The 12,755-nt window shown below is 37.7% G+C and overlaps 3 protein-coding genes across 4 annotated transcripts; all 3 read left to right on the forward strand.

The window, feature by feature from the left end:
* The first annotated feature begins 711 nt into the window (after positions 1–711).
* Positions 712–3,329, forward strand: LOC129595885 (integrin beta-like protein 1). 2 transcript variants are annotated; one of them, XM_055493022.1, is made up of 6 exons: positions 712–854; positions 1,077–1,212; positions 1,362–1,405; positions 1,680–1,753; positions 1,826–1,922; positions 2,894–3,329. In XM_055493022.1, the coding sequence occupies exons 1-6, from the start codon at positions 761–763 to the stop codon at positions 3,079–3,081; spliced, it is 633 nt and encodes a 210-aa protein (XP_055348997.1). In that variant the 5' UTR covers positions 712–760; the 3' UTR covers positions 3,082–3,329. The 2 variants fall into 2 exon arrangements, with proteins under 2 accessions (XP_055348997.1, XP_055349005.1); XM_055493030.1 differs by having other exon boundaries at positions 842–981.
* A 1,091-nt stretch (positions 3,330–4,420) lies between these two features.
* Positions 4,421–7,952, forward strand: LOC129597215 (uncharacterized). The gene is made up of 11 exons (XM_055494684.1): positions 4,421–4,431; positions 4,753–4,786; positions 4,903–4,983; positions 5,534–5,584; positions 5,800–5,878; positions 6,241–6,344; positions 6,551–6,631; positions 6,807–6,870; positions 7,033–7,100; positions 7,418–7,473; positions 7,589–7,952. Exons 3-11 carry the CDS (start codon positions 4,920–4,922, stop codon positions 7,718–7,720), a joined length of 699 nt encoding a protein of 232 aa, XP_055350659.1. The 5' UTR covers positions 4,421–4,431; positions 4,753–4,786; positions 4,903–4,919; the 3' UTR covers positions 7,721–7,952.
* Positions 7,953–10,426: 2,474 nt separating this feature from the next.
* Positions 10,427–12,383, forward strand: LOC129598099 (uncharacterized). Its single transcript, XM_055495854.1, has 8 exons — positions 10,427–10,495; positions 10,593–10,671; positions 10,946–11,049; positions 11,240–11,329; positions 11,632–11,695; positions 11,880–11,947; positions 12,083–12,138; positions 12,240–12,383. The coding sequence occupies exons 2-8, from the start codon at positions 10,595–10,597 to the stop codon at positions 12,354–12,356; spliced, it is 576 nt and encodes a 191-aa protein (XP_055351829.1). The 5' UTR covers positions 10,427–10,495; positions 10,593–10,594; the 3' UTR covers positions 12,357–12,383.
* Positions 12,384–12,755: the final 372 nt, after the last annotated feature.

A 12,755-nucleotide genomic window follows, 5' to 3' on the forward strand; every position in this document is an offset into this window, starting at 1 on the left:
TACTCACACAAATTTAGAGCTATCAAAATTTAATGGCATGTACGGGTTGTGGACATTGCAAACCGGCACAAGTAATAAGCCGTGTACCCAAAAAAATCTCATGCCGACTTCCCGTGCACGCAGCATCGACCTAAACACTTATTATTGCAAATGTGCCTACAAAGTAATTATTTCGGTATTATAGAGCAAGTAAGCAGCTACATTAATAATGCGGAATCGAAAATGTAACCAAAACTGTAACCAAAAAGTAAAATTTAATGCAGTCAATTTATGTAACCAACTGCAGGTTTGACGACCAGCCAACAGTGTCCAAAGTAGCTAGTGCGTTAGTTATCGAACATCTTAGACAGGTAGAAGTACAGTACACGTCGAGTTTTGAGATTTAATGTGAAAAACTGAAAATTTGAATACTTATTGCAGCTGTTGTACGTAACAATTTCTTATGACTGTGCGCGTAATAATCTGCTTCCTTTACAGTTTTTAAAATCGTATACACCGAGAAAGTTAAACCGGCTGAAGTGCAACATACTTACATAATTACGCTGTACTTATATAATTATGCCGGTTTTCTGGAGTACGCTTTCTCACAACAAAATGAAGATAACGGTATAAATGGGTGTTTGTGAAATGCCTGTGTGTCAGAAGATTATCATCAATTAAGAAACGCCAAGCCACCTAATACAGCTCGATTATAGTAACTGTAGTCTGTAGCCAAACCTAAGGTCCAACTTATTTCTTGTCGGATCAGATGATGTGATATATGCAAAGAAATTATACTGCGGAACTGCAATCAATTTTTAAAGTTGTGTGCCTAAAATGGACCTGCAGGGCTAGACTACAGAGTATCTGTATGAGTAAGCAAGAGTTTACAAAGCCAATGTGATAAAATTAACTTCTCGTTGAGAACTCCAACTTGCTTGGACACGATCGGCGTTCCTCGGTGCACCAAGTTCTGCACCTTGTCTACGTCGATATCAACGGGTTAATGCCAGCATTACACATATATATTGATATAATTTGCAATACTGCAACGGAAGTCATTTTTTTCTTTAACAAGCGTGATCTGTGAATTTTAGGAACTTCATTTTATTTTCGCTGCTTTGAATTTTCGCCGTTCACCATGCTGCTTGTCAGTTCCCTGATTATAATCCTTGTTTCGTGTATTCAGCAGTGTTACGTGTGGGCGAACTTCATAAATAACACCTGCATCGAGTAAGAAAAATATTTTTTTGTATTTTGCAAAGGTCGTTATTTAAGTGCTCCGTTACAAAATTTATTTATGTACATAGAAGGACGCATCGATTGATCACAGTTACTCGTACCTGTCAGCGTTAGTTAAGCTTTATGTACAGTAATTGCAGGCCCAACCCGCCACTGCAACGTTACATTCGTCCGTTCTTCATTCGTAAGTACCAGTAAACGCTCTCGTTCAAGGGAACTGGAAGCGAAAATTTTCTAACCATTAAAGTTCGCGATGCGGCGCGCGGCGTTATCGTGCGACGTTCATTAGTATTTGATGTACAATTCGATGAGAATCTTCAGCTGTTACCACGCATACGGCGAGTACAACACACTACATACAACTACTTACATAACTATATAATAATTTATTGTAGTCCTATAAATCGCTGGATTATCTGTGTGTACCATACCATATACAGATACTTATTATGATATAGGTCCAGAGGAACCGTGCAGCGGCCCAACTCGCGGTGACTGCGTTGATGGGGAATGCATTTGCAAAAGTTGGACGGTGAGTTCTCAGGCCGCCATCCACATTTCATCAAAAATTGTTGACATTCGCATTTTTTTCCTGCGTGTACAGGGCGAATATGATGGTGCAGAGGACACCCACGTTCGGTTCTATGGGAAATACTGCGAATGTGACAACGTCAGTTGTCCCCGGCTTAACAGGGTCATTTGTAAGTGTCCATAGCAGAAAATAACGATAATTGTATTAAGGGTGACACTATAGCCACCCCAAACACCCGCGTTTTTTATAGCCACCCTTCTTCCGCACCCTGTTTTTTATAGGCACCCCTTTGTGCGAAAATTCACATTTTCGCACAAAGTACAGTACTTATGTATACGACGATTCAAGCTTATACGAGTACTCTACACGTTAGATACAGTTACCTCTAAAAATCTCTATGCCTTTGAAAGCCATACAACGTCAAATGGCCACAAATATGTACTGGGAAGGCGATCACTGTTACTGACGTCGCAAACATTCGAAATAAAGCGGAAATTATCGAACATGGAAGGAGAATAGTTGCGAAAGTATTGTTGAATCACGTCCTAAACCAAATTCGCAAGAAAGATCCTATCATTGGATATAATTGCTTCCGACGCGGGAAAGGTCACGAATATCACGTTAATTGCAGCAGAAAGTCGATATAAGAGTGACGGCCGAGCAAGTTGTTGGTATACGGTCAGTGTCATCTGATCAGTCGAACAGACCCATTATTTGGGTGGAAAGGATAAGTAAAATTCATCAAGTGGTGTAGAATCAAAATTCTAAAAATTTCACGCGTTGTCCTTAATAATTTAAAAATTTCAAAAATAAAAAAAAAACGGGTGCCTATAAAAGCCAAAATAGGGTGTTTCTATTTAATTAACAGCAGAAAAAAGTGGTTATAAAGAACAGGATGCGAAAAGGGGTGGCCATAAAAAACGCGGGTGAAAGGGGGTGGTTATAGGGATTTCCTATTATTAAACTGTGATTAATTTGGCCGACTCAAGTTGTTGAAATTCGAATGTATGCACATACGCGTAAATGTGCATGCATACACGCCCACTTTGTACCTACAGTGGCAGAACTGCAGAATCCATTAGGCAGAACTACAGAATAAATTATCCATTATGTTGTTAACGTCGATTCATCCGTATTCAGGTGGGGGACGCGGTATTTGTGACTGTGGCAAATGCGTTTGTAATCCCCCCTGGGTTGGCAGTTTCTGCGACATAACGATGGAAAGTCTTTCGACAATGGAACGCCTCATAGCGGACGTGGCCAGAGAAAGAGCAGCGGCTAACCGGACTGACGAGGAACCGGTTTCTGGACAAAAAGAACGTGCATAGGGATTGACTTCCTGTATTTGTAAGCACCAGCATACGCATACGTACATGGTGCACGTATCGGTCTTACCTTTAATTATCGACCAGGCCCTTTTAATTTCTCTTAACATTTGGTATGGTTAAATTACGTAGGGATAGGAAGGAAGGGAGCAGGAAGAGCATATTTATAAAATCAAAATTTATTGATTACAGTAATATTAATAAGGATTTTTCCTTTTCCAAGTTCGCGTGCTGGATAAGCATCATTATGATTCATGAATATTTTGCGCATGTTTGCAAATATTTCTAGCATATTATACCTCGACACAATGATAGCGACCGTGATAGACTGCTGTTAAACCAATATGGCAAAAAAAACTCTGCGAATGAGTTAACTGTCAAGCGGTATGCTTACGGTATAATCTAACAAATCATTATGAAATAAATTTCCACAATGCTGCTGACTCGTCGCACTTTTGTGCGTTACACGGCTAACACGTCTGACAGAATAAGCTAGTCAAAATTCAATAAAGAAAAGAATTTCATCACTGAACAACGGATTACGTCGGTAAGAAAAACTTAAATGCGCTCTGCACCCAGCGTGTTGGTTCTGACAAACAGTGATCTGCTAATTATCACGATTTGATCACAGTAAAAAAGCACTCTGCGTCATCGATTCCTAATGCAAAAAATTATACTTTTTTACGTTGAATAAATCGTGATCATGAGATGCAGTGGTCGACTAATGAATACTATATAGTAACAATAATAAAACGGGTTGCAAACGTGCTAGGGAAGACATGATTCCAGAGCGCATTCGTAATTGCATAACATTTTTTAGCCGCATTAGGAAAAGCTTAATAAAAATGTTGTTCTGTAAATAACTTGATGCCTGACTGACTGGCCGTTATGCAGTCGCGACGCAGATATATATACAGTAAATATTACATAAAAGCAAGTAACTATTACACTGGCCGCAAAATTAAAAGGTCAGTGACACAAAATATCTCAGAGGGATAATTTTGTTAATTGCTCTGACAGCATTAAAATCGGCCTACGTACGTGTTCTCGTACATTTTGTATCTACATCGTAACACAATGTAGCTGCTTAAAGTACGTAAGCCGGTACTATTCTATACAACAACAAGTGTGATATTTGTATGTTCATTTATGTGCAGTTGTGCACCACTTGTCTTTGCGTTTCACGGTCAGTACAGACCAATTATCGTGTTACATAAAAGACACAACCGCCGATCTCTTGTTATCTTTACATCAGTTTACATCACCGAGAGCAGCTTGAGCGAGACACACTTATTGTACTGGCACAACAACAGCGCACACCGGAAGATGACAACGCAACGCAAAGAGCATGATGTACGCTAATTACGGCAATTTTTCGTCAGGAAAATCTTCAAAATAATCTAGGTTGACGGATGGTTAGGCGGCTGAGCATTTTTAACAAACCTGGGTCACGCGTTTCTGTTGACAATGAAAAGTGTTAGCCAATACTACAAGAACTTAATCTGGACATGAACGTAAACTGTACACTGTTAATCATGCTGTAATTGTACTCCCTTATGCATGCGGTTAATAATTAATTTTATATTTGTTTTGTTTAATTGAATTATGGATCTGATGCAAGTGTGGCGACATTCGGAGACAATTTATATAGCTTTATGTTTATATGTTTCCCAGATTTCGGCTTATTACAAAAAGGTCAATTGTTATGGTAAGAATTACCGAACATTGGACATTTGCGTGCATGTTGCAATAAATGTAATTCCAAACGAATTGGCCCAACGTTTTGGCGGGGCCGGAATAAAAATCTTGAATTCCCACCCACAGGAACCGGAGACTGTATTATGATTCTCAATACCGGTGGCATGTCGGATGACCAGTCCAGATGGGTAATGGAATGTCACGATGGTACGACTCACAATCTAAATAATAGCAAATTCATTAGAAGTTTAAAATTTATTCTATATTTAACTTGATTTTTGCTATTGAGCCTTTCATAGCAAAGCAGTAACAGTAAATAAAGTATCACCAATAATTTAGCATAAAGCGCTACTAGAACAGAAATAATCCATGTAACAAGGTTTCTAGTAACGGCGGCCCTCAGCCTTTGCACAATTTTTTCGCAGCAAAACCTTTAAAATTCAAACAAAATCTGTTATTTTTCATTTCGCCAGATCTTCTGACACTGCATTTGAAATAAATCGGTTGTAGGCTGTAGCATATACAGTAGGCCGCAACTAATAACGCATAACATTATGATTATAGCTTCGTACACGTAATGCAGCCAAATACCAACGGTGCAAAGAAAAGGCTTTGTGACAATATGTTTTCTCTATATCAGCGCGCATAAAATTGTAATTTTTAAATTGTTTTTGGATACGTATCTTAATAATACTACTCATCTTTTAATGCATGTACAACATTTTAATTTTTTCCGCCATGACGTTCTGTTTAACAGGTGAGGCTGCCATTGGATTCTATGCCGCAGGCGACTACGTCGCGCCATCCTGTAAGATCTTTTCGTTTTCGGAAGTTCTTAAGACTTTTCGGCAAAAGTAATGTGTATGTGGTAGTCCAGTAAGTAGTGCTATTTTTGAAGAGGATATTAACGTTTTATACAAGGTACATCTTTTTGAGCTGCCTTTCTTGTCAAAGCAAACTGAGGCTTACTTGTGGGTAGTAATGAACCTGCAGTGTTTTAAGCAAGTTACATTTTCATTTAAGATATGTGGTGCAAATTCGTGTTTCCCATGAAAAAGCCATCTGGAGGACTTTATCCTTATTACGATTATTGTAATGTTCGGTGAGTGCCACTTAAGCACTACAAGGCCAATCCTCGTTGAAAAAATCGCTTTTATGGATACATCGTATCTGCCGTACTCTAATTTTAATTTTGGTGCACTTGTTGTTAGACCTGTTTTGCTTCACCAGGCAAACTACTTTTGCAAACGCATAAAGACCCACTAATGTGCTTTGGCAAAGCTACATTATATTTTAAATTCCCGCGATCTTGATTAAAAACTCTAAGGCTGAAAAGTTTAAAAATTCTTATCTGTACTCGTATTCGTCCACATACCTTGCACGCTGTACGGAAGTGCTCCACCGGCAACCCTAATCCAAGCGTAATCGTAAGAGGATAATGTAAGTGTAACGTATTTATTGCAGAGATCTCACTACAGGAGCACCTACGGCGGTCGGTGTATCAGGAGACGAATTCTACTGCTATGACAAATATTATCCAATTGACACATACGATACTTTTGTAACAGGTGCGAAGCTAAAATTACATCATTTTAATTAACACGATCCATAGACACCTACAAAACATACCGGTATTTGTTGTCCACAAACCATACATAATGTTTGGTTGTCGTCGGCTGCTGTTTCCTTTAATTTGCTAGTACTACTATCCCTTGATGCAGCTAAAAATGTAGGAAGTAACATCTTTGCGGCTGTTAAATTTGTTTGATTTCAGCCTATCTTTATCCCAATGTCTACTACAGAACGGGAATACTCGGCCAGAGTCTGGTTGTAAGTCGGGAGTCCTATAAATGCTGTAAGTTACGGCTATCTGCAGCTTTAAATTTGTGCATACGATACAATCCGAAACGTTTACAAAGATCGCAACCTGGGAACCCGTTGCGTATAATTTCGGTATCAGCATTATATTAATTATATACTCGTACATATAAACATGAATCGTTTTGATACATACATGTATCGTGCTTTAGGCAAACTGCCCCTTGGGTACCACTTGGACTACTCTCGGTGTATGTATAAATACAGTCATGACAAGTAAGAACCGAATGAATGACTTTATTACGTGTACTGCCACATATTCCCTGATTGCAGCGGCTGTTAATTAAGGCAACAGCCTTTAAGTGTTTTTTAGCCACAGTTTATACAGACTTTCCTGAATGTTTTGCTCTTTGCCAGTAAACGTTTTTACTTGTACAGGTGGGGAGAGCATTATGACGAAAATCAAATGTTCCTAATGAAATGCGATAGAGATCATTTGATGACAGGTGAGCTGTGGAGTCACATGTACGTTGTACAGATACATTAACCACAAGCATGCTTTTAACACCTGTGCACCATTTCTTTCAAATTACGATCGCTTAAAGATTCAGTTGCTTCAGCTATACCGAATAAACATACTGGGCATTACGGACAGAGTTGCACTCTCCCACTAAGTCTCACAAAGTTAATAAGTTAGTGAACTTGTATTCTCCGTCATACAGCAGTACAAGAACGCAAATAAATATTTTGTACTAAGCTAGCTGGTTTAAAGCTCGTAGAATTAGCCTGCTTAAGTATTTGTTTTTTAATTTGATTAATACAGGGATCGGCAAAGCTGAAGGTCCAAATGACAGCTCAGCGCATTACGTATGGATACAAGTAAGCCAACTGAAAACATGAACTGTTGCATACCTACATATGTATACGAGTATCTATATACTGTAATTACATAAGAATAAAAATGTGCCGGTAATGAGAACATTGTATTTCACAGTGTTGTCCGTTTTTCTACAACATGGATTATGTTCCCCTGTATGCAACAGCAAATGCCACTTTCCATCAACAAGCTGCTGCTGGTGCCGGACCACGTCCTTACAATACTAACTATTCTAAACCAAAATACTGAGATCTCTAATTAAACACTCCAAAATTGTTACTGCGCTTGTTCCCGCTGGTGACGCTTATTAGAAAGCTGCAAATTGTTTGTTTTGTTTTATAATGGCGGCACAAGAACTGATTGTTATTCTGGTTTAGAAATAGATTTTTTCGTACTATGTGTTTGGTAAGTTTAAGCGAGTGGTGTTGTTCCAAAGTGGGTTTACCGGTACTACGTATACAACTAAAATTTTTTATGACTGCCTGCAGCTGTTTATGGTACGCATTGTATATTTCTACTTATATTTTAAAAATTAATGATATTATGATTTCTAAGAGCTTATCAATTATAATTGTATTTCATTACTCACAGTAGTGATTAATGCACCCTGTGTATACAGATGTTTAGATAAGTTGTCTGGCTATAAGTGTTAATGTCGAGAAATTAAATCTGATTCTCTAAATATGTACATAGCGCCCTCAACGCGGAAAAGTAGTAAACTATCATTGAATCTAGACTGAGTGAAAATATATGCAATACATACGGCATACTCGTACTCATAGTGTTGCAAGGAACCAGGAAAAGGTCATATTTAAGTCGATAATATCAGTGATTCCACTGCAGCCATGATTTCAGATGGAAGTGTACCGTTGCCGTCCTTCGTGCACACGCTGTTCCGGTATACAATGTGACATGGGTGTCCTTTAGTTCTTCAGCATTACGGTTGCCAATGTCAACTTCAACAGCAGTTTTATGGAACGAATCTCTTCTTGTAATTTGGCAAACTACTAAAAGCAGTTCACGAACAAAAACTACTTACTAAATCAAAGCGGTGGGATGGAAAATTTTGGCTTACCAATCGTGTAAGGAATCTGGATACCGATACTACAGTACTTTAGAATATATTGGTGGAAATTTTATAAGGTCAGTAGGTAGAAGTGTACGAAATCATTCGGTCACACTAACTATAAAAACAATTTCCGCTTACCATTTCAGTACTCGTAGTCACCAAATGATGTCCATATGTCGATACTGCCAAGCCGAAAAATATCACGCAGAGTGTGACATACAGTAACTGCAGATAATCTGATCAATTAAATCCATGCAGGTGGTGTTTCGCACAAAACGCGATGTTCCATGATGATTTCCGTCACATTGAATTGTTGTAACTCACATGGTTATTAATAATTATAACATTTATAGCGCAAACTATTTCCACTGTTAAAAAATCTGTACAATAATTTAAGCAGCGCGACCAGAATATTTACTCTAGAAGAAACATAAACTTGACACAAGAAGGCACGGATATCCAGAGCAGCTTCGTAGGTATACCTACAGAATTAAAGCCGCTCAAATCAATCCGCAAAACTATACGCAGTCAAGGTTTCATGCTGTTGCAAAAACATTGAAAGGTCAGTTACTGTACATATTAACCTAAAGGCATTTTAACGTTAATTAAACATGGCTGACAGTGGTTAACGTTGTTTTTTTACAGGCTTGCAGCGTAAGGTTAATATGTCACAAGAAAAGTCTCTTGTTTACGAATCTTCCTTTTACATACGCCATCATATACATTTTCATTATTAATATTATTGTCGATCAATTTTGCTCGATCGATCACCAAGTGAGACACACTAACCGTGCGAATATCGCGCCGGAAGGTGTCAAAAAGCTTAATATGACGCTAGAAACAAGAATTTTCTCGCTAATATTTGCCAAAAAAATTGAGGTTGCGAGATGTAAAGTTACAAAACTGTCGATAATTTGGGTCACACTCCATAAGCTGCTAATAATTCTGCTGTTGAAAAACAATAGAAATAGTCAAATTTGTAAACAGCGAAGGCGTCCTCGGCAGTATTTGAAGCGTGCCTACAAATTAGGACAATATTAATAATGAGTTTCCGCCAGTCCAAAATAGACTGAACAGTTGTCGGTTTGACCCTTTTCCATTACGACGGTCTGACGCAATCTTCTTCTTGTGCTACACCGTATTTTGCGTAAGCCTTTCTTGATCTGAACTGCATTGTACTTACGATTTTACTTACATAATAGTTATCTTGTCTGTAATACTTACTACAAAACGTTCTCATGGATTTAATAGAATTATGGAAATTTTTTAAGCTAGCATACGCAACAATTGCTCTGTATTTCGGCCAAGCAGAGTCTTATTATAAAAAAGATACATGTTATGGTAAGATTGCAAATGCACGGCTTTAATTTCGTATGCGCAACAACCGTAGATAGTAGAATGCTGAAGATAGTAGCGCTTAACTTTATAAATGATACTTTACGTCTGGATTGCTTTTGTTGTTTAATTTTCAGGAACAGGAGACTGTATTCTCCTAGCGAACGCCGGTGGATTAGCAGATGACCAGTCGAGATGGTTGATGGAATGCCATGATGGTTTGTTTGACAGTATTACACATATATGCGTATATCGACAGTTTGACCGTATTATGTATCGGCATGTCTGGAAAAATTGGTTTTAGCATGAAAATAACAATGAATTTAGATCATGATGTGCTAGTCTAGTTTAACTGTGAATTTTGTGTACTTTACTCTCGCAGTTAAAATTTTGCTCTGCGCCATGCGTTTGATAGCATAGCTATGTACCTGTATTTTCCCATGTTACTTGTAAGTATATGAACGCCGTTTTTTGCCATATTTACTGATGAGGTCACAAATTATAAAACTTAACAAAAACCAAAATTATCTTAATTTCTTGGTATAGACCACACATTGAATGGGTTGCAGGTGAAGCGGCCATCGGATTCTATGCGGTTGGAGATTATTTTAATCCTTCTTGTGAGTAGTCCTACCGCAAACTTGCCAAATTATCTAAAATATGGAAGCCGAGTAAGCGGACCTCTGTTTAACAGTACAGATCCTTGTTGTTTTTAAGATATGTGGTGCAAATTCATGTTTCCCATGAAGAAGCCAGCCGGAGGAATGTATCCTTATTATGATTACTGCAACGTTCGGTCAGTATTAACTGTTATAACGCGATATCATAATATACTGACGTGAATTGTTGTAAACACATATTTAATTTTATTTTGTACTTGCATTGCAGTCGCTTTTCGTTCAATAACGTGCGCCAAAATATATTTATAAGTTATATGTCATTCCTAGCTGATCTGTGATCTGTTTAAAACTGTTTAAAAATAAATCTGTTTAAAACTGTTTTACAGATTAAAACATTTGTATGTTACATATTTACAATAATATACGTTTAATTAGCTGCGCTAATTTCAGAGATTTAACAGCAGGAGCACCGGCACTTGTTGGTCAGAAATCCATGGAATTTTACTGCTACGACAAATACTATCCTTTGGACACGTATGACACGTTTGTAACTGGTAATACTAATTGGGTGCAAAGCGTATTATATTCCTTAAATGTTAATATTACAAAAGCCATGTAAGGTGATCCTTTTACCTATCTGTACGGTATAGCGAACAAATTCAAATACAGCATAAAAAATTAAGATAAGCGTTATTTTCGCTTTGTCATAATACGTATTTGTTGAAGTTAGTTCTTTGAAAACAGCGTATATGTTGCCCAGCGCATACTATCGAACCGGAATTGCAGCAACTGCAAACATTTTTGTCTCCACCACTAGGGAGTCTTACAAATGTTGTAAGTGACACTGTAATGTGTTGTACAGGGAAGCTGATTAAACATACCTCATGTTATGAATACGATACACCACCTATATATTATACTGTTTACTACGATTTTCAATAATTATTGTATTTTTTGTATTATTAAATTTATGTCTTTTTGTCTTACGTAACCGTCGTTTGACAATGGCAGCAACATTAAGTTACTGGCATGCAGAGCAATCAAACGCGTGATTATTTGAGTAAAATGCAAGGTTTATTTTGTTCTAAATGTCATGTAATTATAGTTTTTATCTCTGCAAATTTTCTGTTTGACAGGCCGGTTACCGCAAGGATACCACGTGGATTATTCTCGCTGCATGTACAAATACAGTCATGACAAGTAAGGTTACCGCCGTTTGTGACTTTAATTTACCATAATAATATAAGGAATTTACTGCATCAAATATATCTATCTTTCCCGAAGTCAATATAGAATGTTATTAACTGTGAATTTTATGATTGTAGCTGTAAAAAATGTATACGTTAGCATTTGGCATAAATTGATGCAAATTTGTTCAATTTAGATATGGAGAGCATTATGACGAAAATCAGATGTTTTTAATGAAATGCGAAAAAGACCACGTTATGACAGGTACGGTATATAAATAGTTAGAACGCGCAACATCGCATGAGTAATTACTGTACTTATAATTAACGCATTTCCTGTAAGCTAACAAAAGACTTTCTTTACATATTTATGTAACGTATGTATGCTACATCTGGACAGGCATTGGAAAAGCGGAGGGCCCATGGGATTCGTACACGCATCTTGTTTGGATACAGGTATATTATATATGTAATCAATTCACAAACGTGTTAAAAAATCTTATTACGGACTATTAGGCTTTGTGCGCAGGATACGTTGACTTGGTCCTTAATTACAGTGTTGTCCATTGTTTTACAACACGGATTACGTTCCTTTGTACGCAACCGCCAACCTTACCCTGCACGAGGCTGCTGGACTGCATCCGTATAAGCCGTATTCGAAGCCGAAATACTGATTCAATTACAGGGCGCACTGCAGGAACCGTGGCGAAATTACATAACAGGAATCGATTTGCAAAAAATAGTTTCTACGTTGATCTGTCATTCTGTTGCTGAAGCGTTCTGTGATATTTTTGGTTGATTGTTTATTATTGGGGCACCTTTTTTTAAATTGTGCAAACGGCTTCAGCTAACATTTCTGCAGTATTCTGCTCAAAGAAATCCTTTTTGGTACATTCACTACGATCACGGTGGCCGCATGCAGCGGCTGGTAAACTCACTAATCTGTCAAATTAACCGATTCATCAGTCGCATTTTTTACTGATGTTAAAATAAAATCATTATAAATAGGTAATCGCATTTCGAGATTATAATACAGCTCAATCACTTACAATCTTTGTGGGGTATCGCAAGAT

Source organism: Paramacrobiotus metropolitanus, unplaced genomic scaffold, assembly GCF_019649055.1.
Source record: "Paramacrobiotus metropolitanus isolate TYO unplaced genomic scaffold, Prichtersi_v1.0 Parri_scaffold0000003, whole genome shotgun sequence".
Lineage (NCBI taxonomy): Eukaryota > Metazoa > Tardigrada > Eutardigrada > Parachela > Macrobiotidae > Paramacrobiotus > Paramacrobiotus metropolitanus.

Coding starts and splice junctions, on each gene's coding strand:
- LOC129595885 (XM_055493022.1), top strand. CDS start 761: ATGCAAAGAAATTATACTGCGGAACTGCAATCAATTTTTAAAGTTGTG. Junction 1,213..1,361: donor ATAAATAACACCTGCATCGA/GTAAGAAAAATA, acceptor CAGTAATTGCAG/GCCCAACCCGCCACTGCAAC. Junction 1,923..2,893: donor CCGGCTTAACAGGGTCATTT/GTAAGTGTCCAT, acceptor ATCCGTATTCAG/GTGGGGGACGCGGTATTTGT.
- LOC129597215 (XM_055494684.1), top strand. CDS start 4,920: ATGATTCTCAATACCGGTGGCATGTCGGATGACCAGTCCAGATGGGTA. Junction 4,984..5,533: donor GGTAATGGAATGTCACGATG/GTACGACTCACA, acceptor TCTGTTTAACAG/GTGAGGCTGCCATTGGATTC. Junction 6,345..6,550: donor ATACGATACTTTTGTAACAG/GTGCGAAGCTAA, acceptor GTTTGATTTCAG/CCTATCTTTATCCCAATGTC.
- LOC129598099 (XM_055495854.1), top strand. CDS start 10,595: ATGTGGTGCAAATTCATGTTTCCCATGAAGAAGCCAGCCGGAGGAATG. Junction 11,050..11,239: donor GTATGACACGTTTGTAACTG/GTAATACTAATT, acceptor CTTTGAAAACAG/CGTATATGTTGCCCAGCGCA. Junction 11,948..12,082: donor AAAAGACCACGTTATGACAG/GTACGGTATATA, acceptor ACATCTGGACAG/GCATTGGAAAAGCGGAGGGC.